Here is a 19,544-nt window from a genome sequence, read left to right as displayed (position 1 = left end):
AGTTTGGGAGATATTCTCAACCTGCTTCCCTGGTGTTCCTGGGGGTTCCCTCCTGCAGCTTCTCAGACCAAGGGACAGATAGAGAGCCACCCAACACACCCATTCCCCTGCTCCCTGCCTCCCCAGACAGAAGGACCTCAGCCAGGGCAATTCTGTGCTATGAGGCTGCCTATCCAGGCTTGAGACACCTGCTTGCTCCCCCCCCGCTGGGTTCCAACTGAGCCTGCCCCTTCCCTGTCTTTATACAGGGCCCAGTTCTGCTCCAAAGGCCTCAGCCTGGGGGTCATTCCCCCCACCCCTAGACCTTTACCCCTTCCTGACTCTCAGATATTTTCTAGTCTGGTTCTCTGGGCATCACACCTGTTTCTCTTTGTGGTCCAGGGAGCCTCTGGGATTCCAACTCCTACCCCCACCCCCACTGAGCCCTCTTCCCCCAGGAAACCTAGATCCAGCTGTTTGAAAAGACTCCCACATGAACTGTGAGGGCTCCGAAGGGAGACAAGACATAGGTGCTTGTTCTCTCTTGGTTCATTCCTTCTATAGATATTTATTCAGCACCTATTATGTGCCAGGCACTGTGCCTGGCGCTGGTGATGATGCACTTGGTGAGCAAAGTCAGACAAGGTCCCTGCTCCCTCCCTGAAGCTCACATTCTAGTGAGGGAGACAACTATCAATTTTTTAAAAAAAACAATTAATGTAAAACTGTACAAAAGTCTCCATACACAGTGCTGGGTGACAGAATATTAAGGGACCCAGCCCTAGACTGGTCAGTTTGAGCTGAGATCTGATGGGTGGAAGGAAAGAGGACAGGGAAGAGTGTTTCTGGCAGAGGAACAGCATGTGCAAAGCTCCATGGTAGGAAGGAATGTAGCAAATAGGAAGAACTGAAAGATGGCCCTATAGCTGGAGGGCAGGAGTTAGGGGCAGCGTGGGGTGAGATGAGGCTGGAGAAGTGGGCAGGGGTGGACCACTGAGGGCCACAGACAAAGCATTCACCTCCCCACTCCACTCACATATACACACATGCTCCCATATACAGGATAAAGTCCTGGCTCCACAGCCGGCATTCGAGCCCTCTATGACTGGTTCATCTCGTCATTCAGCCACAGCTACAACACACCTTCTCCAGGCTCGCGCCCGCCCTTGCAGCCCCCAGTGTTTTGCACATGCTGTGCCCTCTGCTTGGGGTGCTCGTTCCCACATCGCTTGTTCTCATTTCTCAGAGCTTCCACGTACTTCATCCAGGCTCCGTGATACTGATTTTAAAACTTGAGCTGGGCCTGCAGCAGAATCACCTGGAGCGCTTGTTAATACACAGATCATTGGGTCTCATCCCAGGTTCTGATCCAATAGGTTTGAGATGGAGCGCAAGAATGTAGATTTCTCTTCAGTTCACAGGCGATGCTGCTGCTACTGCTGGTGGAGACCCAGGAACCACACACTGAGAACCACTGCTCTAGAGCAGTGCTCACACTTTCCTGGGAGTTTAAATTCTGTTGGGATGGGCTGGGGTCCTGAAATTTGCTCCTTTAACCTTGATCCAGGCCATTTTTATGCAGGTGCCCACTGGATTAAACTTCAAGGTACCTGTTAACCATTTCTAATATTTAGGAAAGCACAGAAAATAGCTTAAATACCTATGCACCCACCACTCAGCCACACTGAATGTTAATATTTTTCTGTACTTGCCCCAGCCTGGGTGGGGGTTCCTTAAGCCTCAGCCTGGGCCTGCACAGGGCTTCTACCCTCACCTGCATGTTTAGAATGGAAGGTTTGGAGCCAGACTGCCCAAGGTGAACTATTGGTTCTACCGCTACTAGCTGGTGACCTTATTAGCTAGCTGCCTCTCTGAGGCTGTTTCTCCACCTACTAAATGGGAATCATAGAGCTACCCTCTCTGCAGAGTTTTTGTAAGAATTAAATTAGGTAATGTAAGTAAAAGGCTGCACATGTAAGTGCTGAATATGATCAAGTCAGTTGCTGTTATTACTGTTCTTACCCCCACGCCCCCGCCTCTCCCAGGGCTTCGTGTCCCCCATCCGGAGGCTGGTGTTCCCGAAGGCTGGGCGCCGGGCAGCCTTTCGAAGCAGTGTGAGCCGCCGGCCCCTGCATTCGATGCCCCTTTATCCCCCCGACTACCTCATCGACCCCCAGATTCTGCTGTGTGACTATCTGGAGAAAGAGGTCAAGGTACTTTCGGGATGAGCAGGAGGGGTGGGAAGAAGCTTGAGATAAGGGGCTGGGGGGAAAGTTTTCCTCAGCCCTCTTAGGTTACCTGGCTGGATCTGAAAATTAAACTGAACAAAGATTAACAGGAGAAAAGCACACACATTTTATTAAATTTTCACATGGACATGAGAGCCTTCAGAAGAGAATGGAAGACCCTGAGAAGTGACCAGAGCAGGAAGTTTTTATACTTTTTGACAAAGAAACAATAAATCTGTGAAGAATGGACAAGGCCAGAGGGGTTTGGAGGGGGTTGGTAAATGGTGAAAGAGGAACAAGGTTTGTTTATACAGACTTCTCGGCCCTCAATTCCCTGTCCCTGGTGATAAGGATGTCTCCCTTCCTACTGGTACCCTGAAAGGAGGGTACCCTTCACCAGGGAGATTTATCGCCTGCTTTCAGGGAAGATGGGTGAGGTGGGGGAAGTTAGAGTGACCTTCCTGCTTCTGCCGTTTTCTCATACTCCTTCAGCTTAAGATATTCAATGTGCCAAGATGCCATATTTTAGGGAAGCATGTTCTGGATCCCATCAGGAAAGACCTTACCTCTCCCCCACACCAACCCCTGACCACACAGGGGAGGCTCAGGGGAAAGAGGCCTGGGTTCAAGGCAGCCTTGCCCCTGAATTATGCTGGGGACCCTCAACAAGTGACCTCCACCTGTTCAGCCTCAGTGTTGCCATCTCAACATGGGGCTCAAAGCCTACCCCAAGGGGAGAGCAGATGGGAGGGTGCTCTGTGCACCAAAAAGCCGGACCGTCCTGTGAGATTTTACTGCAGTGACGTTGCTGCTACTTGGACAGTGTCCAGCTTAAAGGAAGCCAGTTCTGCAGGCCACATGGACTTAGGCCAACTCAGGGGCTTTACTTCTATTTTATGAACACCATGAAGGAGCAATGGAGAATCCTCGCTACCCAATAAAGACTGATATGGGGGTAGGAGTGTCAGATTTAGTAAAAACAGGCACCCAGTTAAGTTTGAATTTTGGTGGGGGGAGGGATAAATTAGAGTTTGGGATTAACAGATACACACTACTATATATAAAATAGATAACCAAAAGGACCTATTGTATAACACAGGGAACTATATTCAATAGCTTATAATAACCTATAATGGAAAAGAATCTGAAAAAGAATATGTATTTGAATCACTTTGCTATATACCTGAAACTAACACTGTAAATCAATTATATTTCAACAAAAAAAATTTTTTTAATTTGAATTTCAGATAGGCGATGAGTACTTTTTTAGTTTTGATATTAGTTGTTTATGTGAAAACCAAGTTTAACTGGCATCTTGTATTTTACCTGGCAGCCCTATATGAAGAGAAAAGCTAGCAAACAAATCCACTTAAAAAATTGGGAACTGAAATTTCATAGAGAATAAAAAGAAAAGAAAGGTATGATTGGTAGAATCACCTAGAAGAATAAAACTAAAAATATTTTTAAAAGTTAATTCTTATATTAAATAACATTTAAGTGTGATAACATTAAGCTATAACTAAGAATGAATGAAGAATTAATTTACTATTAATTTAATTTAGGGCATCATTTTTCTGACAAAATTATATGCTAATTGGATACAACATTCTTCCCTTTCCATTTGACTTCTGCGACAAGATCATGAAGAGGGCCAGTGACCTGCACAGTCAGTTGACACTGGTGCTTGGGGTGCACAGAGCCACTCAGGCCAAGCAGGAAATTCAAGCTATTCTAATGACATTTGTTTCTGCCATAGCTAAATAACTATGTGCTCATAAAATAAGCTTATTTTAGCAAAAATAAGCTAGCAGTGAGAGTATGGACTCTGGTGTGTGGAGTCCAGTTCTGCCCTTTTTAGCTCTATAATATTGGGCAGGTTATTTGGCTTTGCTGTGCCTTAGTTTTCTCATCCTTAAAGCGATGATGAATGAGTGCAGAAAACTCTCAGGACTATGCCTGGCTCCTACAATGGCTTTAATAACAGTTATTATCAGGCTATTATTATTAATTCAGATATTTTTATCTCAGTCTACCCGCACTGTGTCAGTGAGGAGGTCAGGGTCCTCCAAGGCTTCAGGGAGACCTCTCTCTGCCCTTTTCCCACCACCCCCGCCCCCGCCCCATTTCCATCCAGTTCCTGGGCCACCTCACCTGGGTCACCTCCTCACTGAACCCCTCCAGCCGCGACGAGCTCCTGCAGCTGCTGGACACGGCCAGGGTGAGGCTCCGGGAGAGGGGAGGGCAGGGTCTGGTCCCCTACCTCTCCCACCCGAGGCCCCCGGGACTCAGGAGATCCGACCCACCCCGCAGCAGCTGAAGGAGCTGCCGCTGAAGACCACGGCGGAGCAGGACAGCATCCTGAGCCTGTCGGCCCGCTGCCTGCTGCTCACCTGGCGCGACAACGAGGAGCTCATCTTGCGTATCCCCACGCACGAGATCGCCGCTGCCTCCTACCTGCAGGACGACGCGCTGCACCTGCTGGTGCTTAAGACCGGTACGGCAGGCGGGGCCTGGCAGGGCCGGGGCGGGGGAGGTGAAGGAGTGGAGAAAGGGCCCAACACCTAGTCTTGGGCATGGGCGTGACCTGGGGCAGGGGCGGGGCCTGAGGCTGGATAAGTGGGTGATGGAAAGACCTGACCAAACTACCCTGAGACTAGGGACAGGACATGGCTGTTTGCGAGAAGAGGAAGCCCAAGGTTGAAGCTTGAAGGAGGGGCGGCCTGACCCACCATCTTCGAAACGGTGGAGAAGCCAGAATCCTGAGGCCTGAAGTTAAAGGGCGTGATGAAGGGTAGCAAGGCTCTGAGGCTAGGAGGGAACCTGCGGCAGAGGCGGAGTCTCATCTAGTGGAGGGGCCATACACTGGGGAGGCGGAGCTTGCGGCTGGGGTATCTTGGTGGGAGATGTCAGACCCTGCCATACTAGGGGCGGGGCCTGAGGCCAGGGGAGGGGTTGAAGGGAAGCCGGAAGCCAAGGAGGTGTTCCTGAAACCCGGGACAGGGTCCGAGTTAAGGGTAAAGAAGGAGGGGACAGCCTGACCACTACTCTCAGACCAGACGGCAGCGTCTGGGAGGCAAGGGGCGTCGGAATGGAGTAGGGCGTGTGGGAACTGCCAAACCCAGGGGTGGAGCCTGAGGGTGGGGGCGGGACCCAAAAGTGAGGACCCGTAGTGGGGCGGGGTCCGGCCTTCCGACTTTGAAGCCAGGGGTGGAGCCTGAGGGTGGGGGCGGGGCCAGACACGGCTGGACCCCTTCTCCCCCCAACCACCACCGCAGCGGCGGGGGTCAGGACACCCAGCTGGCCTCGGGAGAGGGCTCTCAGCCCGGATCTCCTGCTTCTGACGGCCACCCGGCCTTTCCTAGGTCTGGGCGTGGACCCGGTGCCAGCCGGAGTAGACGCCAGCCCCGGCGGCGCGGGGCGCGACCCGGGCCCGCCCGGGGCGGCGCCCGAGAAGCGGCGGGTGGGCGCCACGGAGCGGCGCCACACCATCTGCAGCCTTGACTGGCGGATGGCGTGGGGCGGGAGCGCGGGCGCCGAGGCCCGGGCCGGGGGCGGCGGCGGCGGCAGCCTGGAGCGCCAGCGCGCCGGGGCGCGGGCGTCGGGCAGCTGGGAGCGGCGGCAGACGTTCAGCGGCAGCTGGGAGCGGCGACACGGCGGCGGCGGCGGCGGCGGCGGCGGCGCCGCGGGCAAGCCAGGCGGCAGCTGGGAGCGGAGGCAGGCGGGAGGCGGCGGCAGCTGGGAGCGGCGCCACCCGGGCCCCAACCCGCTCGACCCGCAGGACCCCAGCCCCGACGCCTACTGCAACCTGGTCATCCTGGCTGTGGCCAACAGGGTGAGCCCGAGGGCATCCCGCGCCCCTGCGCCCTGCCTCCCCGGCGCGTTTTCACACTCCCCACACACATACCAAGTTCCTGGAGTCTACCCCAGCCCCTTTTCTTTTCCCTCCTTCGGCCCTACTGCCCAGAACTTCGGAACTGTGGGCCCATTGACGCCAAAAGGCTTTTACTCCAGCCCCAGGACACCTCCCCCTTGCTGTCCCAATGGGATGAAAGCTCAAAATGGCCCAGACTTGATCTAACCCCTCATCCAGCCCTGCTCCTTCTCCAAAGTCGTCAATGTCCACACTACCACAGTAACAATAATGAGGACAGTAATCACCAGCACGAATTCAGGGCCGACCTGTGCCAGACAGGAAACCAGCATTAAGTCATTTCATTTTCACAGTAACCCCTGGAGGCAAATATTACCACCATCCCCATTCTATAGAGAAGGAAACAGATCCAGAGGCTAAGCAACTTGTGCAAGGTCACACAGGAAGCAGGTGGTGATTTCAGCATTGGGACCCAGAAGTTCAGAGCCTGTACTCTTGGTAACAATGGCCATCACCCAAGGCAGAAGACTTCTGGCCATTCTTGCCCCCCCCCCATCCTCCACATTCACCCTTGCTTTTATCCATTTGACCATGTTCATTGAGCGCCAGCTTGAGCTAGGCATTGGGCTAGGTGCCATGGATACAGAGATGAACAAAGACATATTTAGTGCCCTCCCTTAGGGAGCTCACCATCTAGCAGACACCTCCAAACCCTGAGCCTTGTAAGCTGTTTCTCTGGCCCAGGGCCCTGAACTCCCTCTCTATATAAACCCCACATGGTGAACAAAACAGACACGGTGCCTCTCTAGAGAGAGAGGTGGATAGTAACCGGTAAACTCAGGCTCTGGTGCTGACTTGAAACATTTTCTCACTTGGTGTCCAGCTCTGCACATGCTCCTGGTTTTCCTACCTCCCTGGCTGCTCCATCTCAAGAGCCGGCGCCTCCTCTTCTCACCAGTCTCTTGAGGTTGGACTGTCCCAGGCTTAGTCCTTGATTCTCTTTCTCCTTTATCTACACTCATTTCTACGTGGCCTTCTCTAGTGAGAACTCCCCCAAATGTTACCTCCCACCAAATCTCCACGGCTGTGTCTCCACTCAGCCTCTCCGTTCAAAGGTCTAACGACCAGAGCTGAGCGCCCAGTCTTCTCCCCAGACCTGCTCCTCCCTTGCTCTCCCTGTCTTGATGAATGGCAGCTCTGTCCTTCCATTGCTCAGACCAAAACCCTGCAGCACTCCTTGGCTCCTGTCTCTCACACAACCCATATCCACTCTGTCAACAAATCCTGTTGGCCCTATTTCTAAAATATAACCAAAGTGTATCTACTCCCCACGCTCCATTGTCCCCCACTTCCCAGGTCCATGCTCCATCTTCCCCCATCTGGGTCATTCACTCACCCCTCACTGGTTTGGCCATTGCTCAGAATCTGTTCCCCCACACGGTCAGAGCAGTCCTGTTAACACAGAAGTCACATCGTGTCACCGCTCAAAACCTTTCGGTGGCTCCCCAGTTCACTCAGAGTAAAATCTAATGTCCTTACAACTGTTTATAAGGCCATCTACCTTCCAATGGTGGGCTAGCCACCATCCTCATTTCCTCTCTAGCCTCATCTCAAGACATCTGTGCATTCCGGGTGGTTCACTCTGGTATCCCTGGCCCCCAGGGCAGTGCCTGGCACATGATAGGTGCTCAATAAATATACTGAATAGATGGATTAGTGGGTACTATGTTACTATACCTTGTGATGGGGACCAAGTAGAAAAGCAGGTTGCAATGATAATGAGGGGCGAGATCCATTTTCCAGAGGGAAAGTGAGTTTGTGCCTTTTAAACTGAAAAGTGTAAGAGAGAAGGAAGCAGCAGAGCAAAGAGTCAAGAAAGCAAATTCCAGGCAGAGGGAACAGTGTACCCTGTTTATCCCACTGGGCTGTGAGGGCTTTAGGCCTCATCTAATTCACCTCTGAGACTCCACAGCCTGGCCCAGTGCTTGCCACACAGTGGGACTAAATAATAATTTGTGGAATGAGTAAATAAATAAGTGTTGTTTTCTAGGAGTAACTGAGCCTCTGGCCTCCAATCTGAGGCATCATGGTCCCAAGGAGGGTACAGGAGTTAGAGTCAAAAAACCTGGGTGCCAATATTAACCAAAACCATGAGCCTGCTGTGTGAGCCTGGGCAAGTCACTTAACCACTCTAAGCCTCCATGTCTTTCATTATAAAATAAGGATGCCCTCTTCCCTGTCCATTTGGTAGAGCTATTATAAGGGTCAATCCTGGTTTAATGATAATTTCACTCCCTCATCCCAAAATGCCTGTCCTGGGTTACATTTTAATTTACTCCCTGGACTGGCTTTTTTAGAAGCACAATATAAGAAGTGGCTTCATGAAGTTGGTCTCTTCATTAGTTGTTGTCTTTCCGTGTCTCTTGCTTAAAGACTTAAAGAGGTAAATCAAAGAGGCAAATTCCTCTTCATATTTGCGATCTCAAAAAAGTTGCACCCAAGAACTTAAATGCCTTCCTTCTATCAGGGACTGAAGTTTACGTGTTCATCCTGCTTCCATTTTTGCCTTGGGTGCCAGGAAGCTCATATCTAAATATGGCATAGTAACTATGTTGAGCAGTAGTAACTCTGCTGAGCCTAGCATTTTCATACAGTTAATTCTTCCTTTCCTCTTACTAGGCATCAGGAGACCTGGGCTCTAGTCCTGGCTAATCACTTTATGTCTCTGGGCTTCAGCTTCCTATGTGTAAATTAAACTAAATTAGGGCTTATTTTAGATAAGCTTCAGGAGGCCCCATAATTCTCCCAGAAATTTGGGGTGCATGTGTGCATTTTTCAGGGCAGAAGAGTTACATTTGTCACTGGATTCTGTAAAGGCCAGTGAGTGGCTATTTCTATAAAGGCCACCCAGAGCGTGGCCATATAATTTTGATGAAAAATGTCCTCAAAATCAATTTAAAGGCTCCCATAGTTGTGTGTGTGCCCTTGTGCGCCTCCTCACACTGCGTTTTTAGGAAGCAGGGGCATCCTGGTCCCTGGAGAAGGCCTGAGCTCTGTCCTCCTCTCTGGGCCAGGATGCTGCAGAGGAGTCCTGCGCCCTCATCTGTCAGGTCTTCCAGATCATCTACGGGGACCAAAGCATCGAGTGTGTGGACCGGGCCGGCTACCACTACACGTCCACGCCCGAACGGCCGTGGCTGTGCAGCCGCAGTGAGTACTCCAACTCCTGGTGGCCCCTTCTGTGAAACGTCCTGAAAGGCCAGAGGAGGGGGGATGTCCCAGGACTGGGGCCAATGAAAGCCCTTAGGGGTCCTGACCTCTACAGCAATTACAGCATACCCCCGATATGTCGCTAAAATAAAATGTCAAATTTCATAATGACCTCAAACGTAGTTTCAGAACGAGACCCTCAGAGCTGAACTCTCTCTCCCTTTTGTTTTTTGGTGTCCCCACTTTGCCAAAACCTAAGCACATGCATTGTCAGTTTACTGAGCCATCTAGTCCCACTAGGACTCTAGGTCAAAACCAAGATTTCCAGACTGGTCCCTGAATGCCATCAAGGGCTGGAATGAGAATGAGACCAATAGCGGTATTTGTTGATCACCAACTATGTGCACAGGGCCGATGTACCGAATCTTATTTAATCCTCATAACAACCTTGTCTGTCCTGTTTGCCACTGTATCCCCTGTGCCTAACACAGGACCAGGGACGGATGCTCAAGGTGTATTTTCTGAATGGATGAAAGAACGCTCTGAGGCCTTATGAATACAATTTTTGCAGATGAGGACATTAAGGCTCAGAGTAGTCAATAAATATCTCAGGGTCACACAGCTGGTAAATGGCAGAGTCAGGATTCAAACCCAGGTGCATCTGATTCTAAAGCTTCCTGCAACAGCCTCACTCCCCATGCTGCCTTCAGGGCCATTAAGTGAACTTCCTCAGCCACAGCCCCCTGAGCGTGGTCCCTGTTTGCGTAGCTCAGGCAACGGGGAGCCAGCTCCTTCCTTCTGGAGGCACTCACATCTGTGGGAACTGTGGTTATTGAGAATTTGGGAAAGTTCATTGACTCTCCCAGGGATGATGGACAAATAAATGAGATAACTCAACAGATATTTCAACAAATTCATTCATTCAACAAGTATTTCTTGAACACCTGTCTGTGGGATCCTGCTAATCAGGATGTACTGGCGAGTAAAGCCAGATGTGGCCCTCCCTCTGAGGCGTGCAGTGCTGAAGTAGGCCGACAGTAATTAAATAGTTGCACAGATAAAATGTAACCACACACTGTGTTATAAGAATGTATAATGAGGAACCAGCGGGGCCTGGAAAGTCAGGGGAGTGTCCTGAGGAAGTGACACTAAGTGAGCCACGATGGGCAGGGGGAGGCCAGTAGCTGGATTCACTGAGATGACAGGGGCAGGTAAAGAGCAAGTTCTCTGTACCTGGTGGTCCTTTCTCCTCATGATTTTGAGCTCCTTGCCCTCAAAGTTCTTTTTTCTCTCTCTCAAACATATACAGTTTACAAAGCGCTACCTCGCCTGTTCCCTGGCTTGCTCTCCCCAAGGCCCCCCTGAGGTAGGCAGGAAGGTGGTATTGTCCCAACCTTGGGGAAGTTGAGTGCCGGGAGAGGAGAGGTGCGTTGCCTAAGGTTGGCTGTGTGTTGCCGGTGGGGGCAGGAATCATGGTCAGAAACTTCCAGTGGCTGCCCATTTCACTCAGAGTGAAAATTAACACACGTACAGTTACTAACAAGGCCATTCGTGCTCCAGCCGCCATCCTTACTCCAGGGTGGGGCTGAGCTTGGGGCCTCAGGGAGCCAGAGATGTTGGTCCCTGCTTTGCCGCCTCTGACCGCCCTCTGTCTGCTGCCCCCAGGTGACAGCTGCCGCACGGATGGGACTTACGCCTATGACGCCGACTTCAGCTGCTGCAGCTCCTTGTGGGTACCGTCCTTCTCAGGGACCCCACTCTGGTCCCCTCTGTCTCTGCACAAACAGGTTGCTCATCTAGGCATTCTTGAGCCCCTATGGGCAAGAGAGGGTGGGAGAAAGTGACTCCATCTTGATTTGTGCTGAGATGCTAGGCCCCGAGGGTGCGGGTAACCTGAACTTCCCAGGCTCTGGTGAGCTTATAGGATCTGAACCCCTGAGAGACAGACAGGGCAGCCAGAACTCAGAACTAGGTCCACATGGGCCTGCGGCTCTTTCCCAGTCATCCAGACACAGTGGCCTGCAGAGGCCAAAATCACAGCTAATACCAAAAAGTCATTTTGGGTCTATGGAATAGAGAATCCTAAAAAAGAGTAGCTTTAAAAAGGATAAAGCTCCCCCCCCCCACCCCCACCCCCCACCCCCACCCCACCCGCCCGTCTCTTACATAAGATAGACAAGGAGTCTATGGCCTTATGGTCATTAAGGGCTCAGGCTTATCTTTTCCTCCCTCTCTAACACTTGCTTCCATCCTCAAGGTCACCTCATGGGCCCAGATAGTGGCTATAGTTCCAGCCATCACAGCAGCATATGAGGAATCTCTTTAAAGAAAGAGCTGTGCTAGAATTCCTACCTGACTTCTGCTTACATCTCATTGGCCAGAACTTGGTCTCATGGCCAGAACTAGCTATAAGCAAGTCTGGAAAATGTAGGGTTTTTTTTAAAAAAAAATCTCATTTGGGAATGTTGTCCAGGGTGACTGACCACCCCAGTTTGCCCAGGATTTAGGGCTTCCCCAAAACATGGAAGTTTCAGTACTGTAACCAGGAAAGTCCCAGGAAAACTGGGACAAGTTGGTCACCTTAGTTCTGTTACTAAGGCCTTTGGCTTTCTGTTATTAAGGCTGACAGGGGACAGCCTCTGCCAGTGATATAGGCCTTACTTCCCCCCGCCCCCCTTTTCAGCGGCAATATACTTGCTTAAGACTGTGCACTCTTAGGCCAGTCCTTAAACAACCTGCTAGAGAGATGACAGTCATGACAATGACTAACTTTAGAACTTGCTGTCTGCCAAGTGCTATTCTATAATGCACTTCGTTTTTAAAATCAACATAGCAACATTACAGTAGCTACTGTTTATTTACTGCCTAGTCCATGACTCTAAGTACTGTACAAATATTAACTCCTCTGTTTCTTACAATGACACCAATTTTTATCATACCATTTTACAGATAGAGAAACTGAAGAATAGAGAAGTTAAGTAACTTGACCCAAGGTCAAGCAGCTAGTAAGTTGTAGGCCTGCGATTTGAACCCAGACAGGCTGGCTCCAGAGTCCACACTAAGCTTACACTGCTTCTCTGGAGGTAATAATTGAAGATGGTTCTGGAACAATGTAGAGACCAGGAGGCAGGAGCCCAATGTTGACTTTTATTTAAGCAATATTTATTGAGTACCTACCATGTGCCAGGCACTGTGCTCTGTGCTAGGGATACAGTGGGGAGCCAGACAAGGACGAGGCCTGTGCTTGGCACATAGTAGGTACTCAGCAAACAGAGAAAACCAGGTCCCTGCTCTTGCATGGTTCACAAGGTAGCACAGGAGACAATGAAATCATTATTTAGTAATAATAAGCGTCAACAGTAATAAACACTCAAGAGAAGCTCAGAGTGCTGAGAGAGAGGCTGTGGAAACCCTACCTCATCTGGGGAGTCAGGAGGGCCTCTCCGAGGTGATGACACTTGAACTGAGACATGACAAATAAAAGGGGGAAGAGCGCTCCAGGTACAGGGAACAGCAAGTGCAAGGATGCTGAAGCGGGATCCACTTGGCATGTTTGAGGAGCAGCCAGGAGGCCACTTTGGCTGCAGCAGAGGGTGTGAAGGACAGAGTGGTTAGAGAGGAGATCTGGTGGGGGCATCGGAAAGGCCTTCATGTCATGGGTAGGCTTACAGACTATGTGACCACATTTGACAGAGGGTCTAACCCATTCTAGAGGGATCAGGGAAAACTTTCCTGAGGAGGTGACATTTAAGATCCAATGGTGAGGAAGAGTTAGCTGAGCAAAAGACAGGGAAGGGGAGGCATTCCAGGCAGAGGGAACAGCATGTGCAAAGGCCCAGAGGTGAGGAGGTACTTGGAGTATTAGAAGAAAAGACAGAAGGCAGGGTGACCTGAGCACAAACAGCAAGGGGGAGACGAGGCTTGAGAGGTGGTGCGTGGCCAGATCATATGGGGCCTCGAAGGCCAAAATGGTGTATAGGATGAGGCCCCAGGCCCAGAGCACTGGTGGCTGCACTCTCCCACCTTCAGCCTACCACATGGAGAGGAGCTGGAGGGAGGCGAGTGAGGGCCCTTCCCCCCCGTCTCTGCAGCAATGGCTCCCAGGACACATTTGAAGCCTGTTACAGCGGCACGTCCACACCCTCTTTCCATGGCTCCCACTGCAGCGGCAGCGACCACAGCAGCCTGGGCCTCGAGCAGTTGCAGGATTACATGGTCACGGTGAGCTGGGGCAGGCAGTGCGAACAGCATAAGCAAGGGCCTGGAGAACACATGGGGTATTTCAGGCATCATGAATAATCCTGGACGTAACTGAAGCATAAGACCTCAGCGGTCAGGGCAGGGCATGAGGTTAGGAGAGCAGACGGAGTCAGCTGTGAAAGGCTTTAAGTAATGTCAACTAGCACTGAGTGTCGACTTTATACCAGGCACTGTTCTGAGCACCTTTAATGCATCACTTCTTTCCATCCTTTCAACAACCCAAGAAGGAAATGCCTTCATTATCCTCACATTGCAGATGAAGAAAGCGAGGGTTAAGGAGGTTGTCACCTACCCACGATCACAGAGCTGGTCAGTGAAGGGGCCAGGATTTGAAATCCGGCAGCTTGAGTCCACATCCCATTCTTAGATGCAGCCCAAGGCCGGGTTTTCACGGGAGGGCTGGGCTGGATACACCCTTAGCGAGGGCTCTGGGTCTTTTAGGCAGGGGTTGGGTGGGGGTTGCTCTTGGGATTAATCTCGAATGGTGTCCCTGACAGTTGCGGAGTAAGCTGGGGCCCCCTGAGATCCAGCAGTTTGCCCTGCTGCTGCGGGACTACCGTCTGGGGCTGCCCATCCAGGACTATTGCGCAGGCCTGCTGAAGCTCTACGGAGACCGGCGCAAGTTCCTCCTGCTTGGTGAGCCCCCTGCCCAGGCTGGGAGTGTTTACTCTTTATCCCTTGGCCTCCCATAAAGCCGACATCATGAGATTCATGAGGGAAACAGGGAAACCAAAGTGCAGAGAGGGGAAGAGACTTGTCTGCAGTCAGAGCCGGGAGAGAGAGCACAGGTGTAACCATTTCACCTTCACAGCAAAGCTGGGAGAGGATATGATTCTTCCCATTTTACTCCATGAGGAATCTGAGGCTCAGAGAGGCTAAGGAACTCTTCCAAGGTCACAGAGCTGGTAAGGAGGGCTAGTGATAACAGCAACAGGAACGATAATCTTAATAAGCTAACATGTATTGGGCAGTTACCGTGTGTAGTGGCAAGGATCATCTCATTGAACGCCCTCAGTTCCGGGAAGTTGAAACTATGATTTGCCCTCATTTTGCAGATAAGAAAACTGAGGCTTAGAGAAGCAAAGTACATAAATAAGTCACAAAGCTAATAAGTAGTGACAGAAGTAAAACGGAAGCCAAATGGGGCACTCAGTGTGTGTTAAGTACCTTATTTAATCCTCACAGCCCTACCGAGAGAACAGGTGTAATTATCTCCCTTTTACAGGGGAGGAAAGTAAGGCTCAGAGAAATTATTGGAGGAGTGTTACACAACTCATAAATGGGAATGTAATAATAATAATGATAACAATAATAAGCTAACATGTAGTGAGCATTTATTGCGTGCGGAGCATTATGCCGTTACTCTCTGGCTCAGAGAGTCAGGAATTGTGCAAGGTCACACAGCCGGCGAGCGGCAGGGTGGGGATTTGCACTCCGCTCCCCAGAGAAGGTGATTCCTCCGTGGGAGGGGAAGGCTTGACCCCAAGGAATCACCCTGCCCCTCGGCCTGCAGGGATGCGGCCCTTCATTCCGGACCAGGACATCGGCTACTTCGAGGGCTTCCTGGAGGGCGTGGGCATCCGCGAGGGCGGCATCCTCACCGACAGCTTCGGCCGCATCAAACGCAGCATGAGCTCCACGTCGGCGTCAGCCGTGCGCAGCTACGACGGCGCGGCCCAGCGGCCCGAGGCGCAGGCCTTCCACCGGCTGCTGTCTGACATCACGCACGACATCGAGGCGCTGGCCCCAGACGACGACGACGAAAGCACTGACGAGGAGGCCCAGGGCTCCCCGAGCGGGGTCGACGCGGCCGAGGACAACTACCTGTAGCCTGTGCCGCCGCCCATGCGGAGGGCGGGGAAGGGGGTGGCCCCAAGACCCCGCTCCTGAGTCTCACTCGCCGTTGCCTGTGGGACCCCATCCCCAGACCTCCTCCTCAAACCCCCAACCGGGGCTCCACCCTCCCGGGGTCTCTGTCCCTACTCCCGGGGCTCCGGTCCCTGCAGTACCGAGAATGTCCTGCAGGGGCGGGATCCTAACCGGGACTTGGCAGCCCCTTGGCCGGCTGGGGTGGACTGCGAACTTCTTTGTCCCGCTAGCCCCGCGGGTTCGGCTTCTGGACTCTCCTTCCTCCTCGAGACTCCGCAGCTTTCTGGAGACCAAGGGAGGAATGAAGAGTGGGCTCCACCTGCTGGCCGGTTGAGAAAATAATTCTCAGAGCCCAAAGACCTCTGTTCCTCTTATTTTACAGTTTGAGAAACATGTTTGAGAGAAGGGACTTGAGGGATTCCCCTTAGATATTACCTCAAACTGACCATACTAAATGGTGTGGAGGGTATTTTTAAAGCTCTAAGAGACAGGGTCTCCCCTTCGCAGGTGGAATTAGATCGTTAGTGTGGAATAGAGGACTGACAGTCAACCCAGAGGTGGACGATTTGGGTCCCAGTCCTGGCCCTAAGGCTCTGAACAGGTTGCTTGTTCAGATCTTGCATTTGGAGCCAGACAGGCTAGGTCTCCTGTCTGGTAGCAGTTCTAGCTTCTCTGCATCTGCATTTCCTCTTCTGACCATGAAGTCGGCCCCACCCACCTCACAGGGGCGTCATAGGGATGACTGAAGGTCAAGACCTCGGTGCTGGGTCTAGCACGTGATAAGCGCTCAATAAATGCTGTTCCCTTCCACATCGAACACTTTCTGACTCAGTTTACCTGTCTTTACCTGTGTGCAACGGGACAGGAGCTGAGGTGGAGGTGAGAAGACCCTCAGGGAGCTCACAGTTTGGGAGGAGGAAATAGGAATTGCCCCTCACAGCTCTATTACAGCCTGGCTCTGTGCTCGAGGCCCAAATGAAAAGTACCCAAGATTCCGCAGACAAGCCGTCGCATCTGGGGTAGTCAAAGAAGTCTGAAGACAGGGTTGGAGGGGAGGAGAAGTCAGCATAAGGACAGGACTCAGCACAGCCTCAGTAAAGGCTCAGAGGCTGAAAGAAAGAAGCCCTGAGAAGAGGCAAGAGAATTGCATAGAAGAGCTAAAATTTATTTGTAGAACTTTACATGGCCTTCCATGGCCAGACACAGGGCACTTACCGTGAGGTAGGTACTATTATCACCATTGTTAAAATTATATCATTATTATTATTAGGGCTTCAGATCCAGAGAGTTTCATGAGTTATACTCAGTTCGTGGCAAATGACCATCCCATCATAACTGATCCATAAAAGGCCCTTCTGATGTCTTACTTTGTTTTATATTCCCCGAACTCCATCCATACATCCCCACAATCCTTCCCCTCCCTACAATAGGCACCCACCCCTATGTGTTGATATATATCCCTGGACATAAAATGTACAATGTCTTCTGTGTGTGTGTTTATATTACGTAAATGGTATTGTATAAGGTTCTCATTCTGTTGTTTCCTTTTTCACTCCCTAATATGTTTTTAAGATCTACTTATGTTGGGACTTCCCTGGTGGTGCAGCGGTTAAGAATCTGCCTGCCAATGCAGGGGACACGGGTTTGAGCCTTGGTCCGGGAAGATCCCACAAGCCATGGAGCAACTAAGCCTGGGCGCCACAACTACTGAGCCTGCACTCTAGAGCCCGCGAGCCACAACTACTGAAGCCCGCGTGCCTAAAGCCTGTGCTCCGCAACAAGAGAAGCCACCGCAATGAGAGGCCCGAGCACCACGACGAAGAGTAGCCCCCACTCGCCACAACTAGAGAAAGCCCTCGCGCAGCAACAAAGACCCAACGCAGCCAAAAATAAATAAATTTATTTTTTTAAAAAAAGATCTACTCATGTTGCTGTGTAAAAACCTAAATTATTACATCTAACCACTGCAAAATATTCCAAGCTGAGCATCCACTGTTTTATCTATCCATTCCCCCAGTGATGGACACTCAGGTTGCTTCCAGTTCCCTCTTACCATAAACCACACTGTGATGAACATCTTTGTGCATGACCCTTATGGGGCTGTGTGAAAATTTCTTTGAGCTCTATACCCAAGAGTAGAATTACTAGATCATACAGCATCTCTGTTTTAATTTTCACTAAAATCTGCTAGGATGGCTCCACTAGTAGCGTGTGAGGGATGTTTTCTCCCCACATTTTCAGCAACTTTTACATTATCTGACTTTGTAACTTTTGCCTACTTTGGGTGTAAGATGACATCTCGTTGTTTTAACTTGCGTTTCTCTGTCAATCCTGAGATTCAGAACCTCCTATACTTGTCAGGGATTTAGGCTTCCCCTTCAGTGAATTGTCTGTCCATATCTTTTCTCCATTATCTCCTGGATTTCCTGTTTTTTCTTGTTGATTTGTAGGAGTAGCTTATAAATTTTAGATGTCAATCTCTTTTTGGATATTGTTGTTACAAGGATCTTCTCCTAGAGCATTGCCCATCTGTTATTTATGGCAGTGGTTCTCCAACTTCAGCATTTATCAGAATCTCCTGATCCCCACTCCAGAGTTTCTGACTCAACAGAACAGAGGTGGGACCTAAGAGCTTGCGTTTTTGGTTTTGTTTGTTTTTAGCACTTGTGATTTTTTTAAAAAATAAATTTGTGTATTTATTTATTTTTGGCTGCATTGGGTCCTCGTTGCTGAACACAGACTTTCTCTAGTTGGGTCGAGGAGGGGCTACTCTTCATTGTGGTGCGCGGGCTTCTCATTGGGCTGGCTTGTCTTTGTTGCAGAGCACGGCCTCTAGGCGCGCTGGCTTCAGTAATTGTGGCTCACGGGCTCTAGAGCGCAGGCTCAGTAGTTGTGGCGCACAGGCTTAGTTGCTCCATGGCATGTGGGATCTTCTCGGACCAGGGCTCAAACCCGTGTCCCCTGCATTGGCAGGTGGATTCTTAACCACTGCGCCACCAGGGAAGTCCCAGCACTTGTGTTTTTAACAAGTACTCTGGTGATGCTGATGGTTCAGGGACCACACGTTGAGAACCATTCGTCTGTGGTGCCTTCCTCTGAACAAATTTTCCACTGGACAAATCCTTAATTATGATGTTTTCAAATTTATTTATTCTCATTTTATGGATGAAGGAACTGGACCTCAAGGAGGTGAAATGAATGACCCAAGGTCACACAGTGAACTGGGAATTGGACCCATATCTGGCTAACCCCAGAACCCAGGCTCCTACCTGCTCTGCTATCCTCTCTACCAGTCTTTGGGATATAATGACTGCAGGCTGAGGCATTTGAACCCGAGGCTGTGGGGTGCCCTAGTAAGTGCCTGAGTGAGGCAGCCATGAGGGAGAAATCTGTTGATGAGGGGCAGAGGCCAAAGAGATGGGGTCCCTCTCAAAGGGCTGAGGGCTTTGCAAGAGGATCAAGCTTGGAAATTGCCCACAGTCCTAGCCTGGACACTGTGACAGGGCTGCTGAGAGGCACTGGGAAAGCTCTTACCCCACAGCTCCAAGGATGGAGCAATTTCCCGCACACCCCGAGGAAGTCCACACACACCCCGGAACTACCTTCTTACCAAAGTCATGCAACCCCTTGGTTTCTGAGGTCCAAAGGGCCCTGACTGGGGTGACCCGGGCTCTAAGCATGCGGACTCTGGCCACACTTCCTGCTATAGCACTCAGAAACCCTGCCAGGATCACTTCCCATCGTGGTTCAGTTCCTGGCACTGCAAGACGGGAAACGCCCCTGGGGGTGAATAGTTGATTCCCAAAGACCTGTAGGGGTGGCATAATGATGGAACTCCCCCACCAGCAGGATCGCATGGGGACAGTCTCGACCCATTGACAAGTGGTGGGTAGTGAAAATGTCTCCAGCTGCCCCTTACACTGAAGCCCCTCCCATTTGGGGGCCCTGGAGACTCCTAGCAATCCTTCACAACCGCGTGTTGGGGAGGAGTCCTGGGGCCACTGCCATTCAGTCACTGTCATTTAGAGATCACCCACTGTGTGCCAGGGGTTGTGCTAGACAGTAGAAAGAGATACAGAATAATTCCTGCCCACTGCGGGGGTTCCTAGCCTGATGGTCCCCAAATT

General features: G+C 51.0%; 1 protein-coding gene across 1 annotated transcript; it reads left to right on the top strand.

Moving 5' to 3' along the window:
• The first annotated feature begins 1,985 nt into the window (after positions 1 to 1,985).
• Positions 1,986 to 16,943, top strand: CCM2L (CCM2 like scaffold protein). Its single transcript, XM_027078627.1, has 9 exons — positions 1,986 to 2,192; positions 4,342 to 4,425; positions 4,518 to 4,701; positions 5,570 to 6,039; positions 9,153 to 9,288; positions 10,954 to 11,017; positions 13,380 to 13,509; positions 14,046 to 14,184; positions 15,062 to 16,943. Exons 1-9 carry the CDS (start codon positions 2,118 to 2,120, stop codon positions 15,376 to 15,378), a joined length of 1,599 nt encoding a protein of 532 aa, XP_026934428.1. The 5' UTR covers positions 1,986 to 2,117; the 3' UTR covers positions 15,379 to 16,943.
• The last annotated feature ends 2,601 nt before the right edge of the window (positions 16,944 to 19,544 follow it).

The sequence above is a fragment of the Aethalodelphis obliquidens genome, unplaced genomic scaffold (assembly GCF_003676395.1).
Source record: "Aethalodelphis obliquidens isolate GAN/ISIS:26980383/991018 unplaced genomic scaffold, ASM367639v1 scaffold42, whole genome shotgun sequence".
Classification (NCBI taxonomy): domain Eukaryota; kingdom Metazoa; phylum Chordata; class Mammalia; order Artiodactyla; family Delphinidae; genus Aethalodelphis; species Aethalodelphis obliquidens.
This window is presented reverse-complemented; position numbering and strand designations above follow the sequence as displayed.

Excerpts from the sequence above, each read along its gene's own strand:
- CCM2L (XM_027078627.1), top strand. The coding sequence starts at position 2,118 with ATGCCCCTTTATCCCCCCGACTACCTCATCGACCCCCAGATTCTGCTG. Across the intron at positions 4,426-4,517 it reads AGCTGCTGGACACGGCCAGG|CAGCTGAAGGAGCTGCCGCT; the intron begins GTGAGGCTCCGG and ends CCCACCCCGCAG. Across the intron at positions 14,185-15,061 it reads GCGCAAGTTCCTCCTGCTTG|GGATGCGGCCCTTCATTCCG; the intron begins GTGAGCCCCCTG and ends CTCGGCCTGCAG.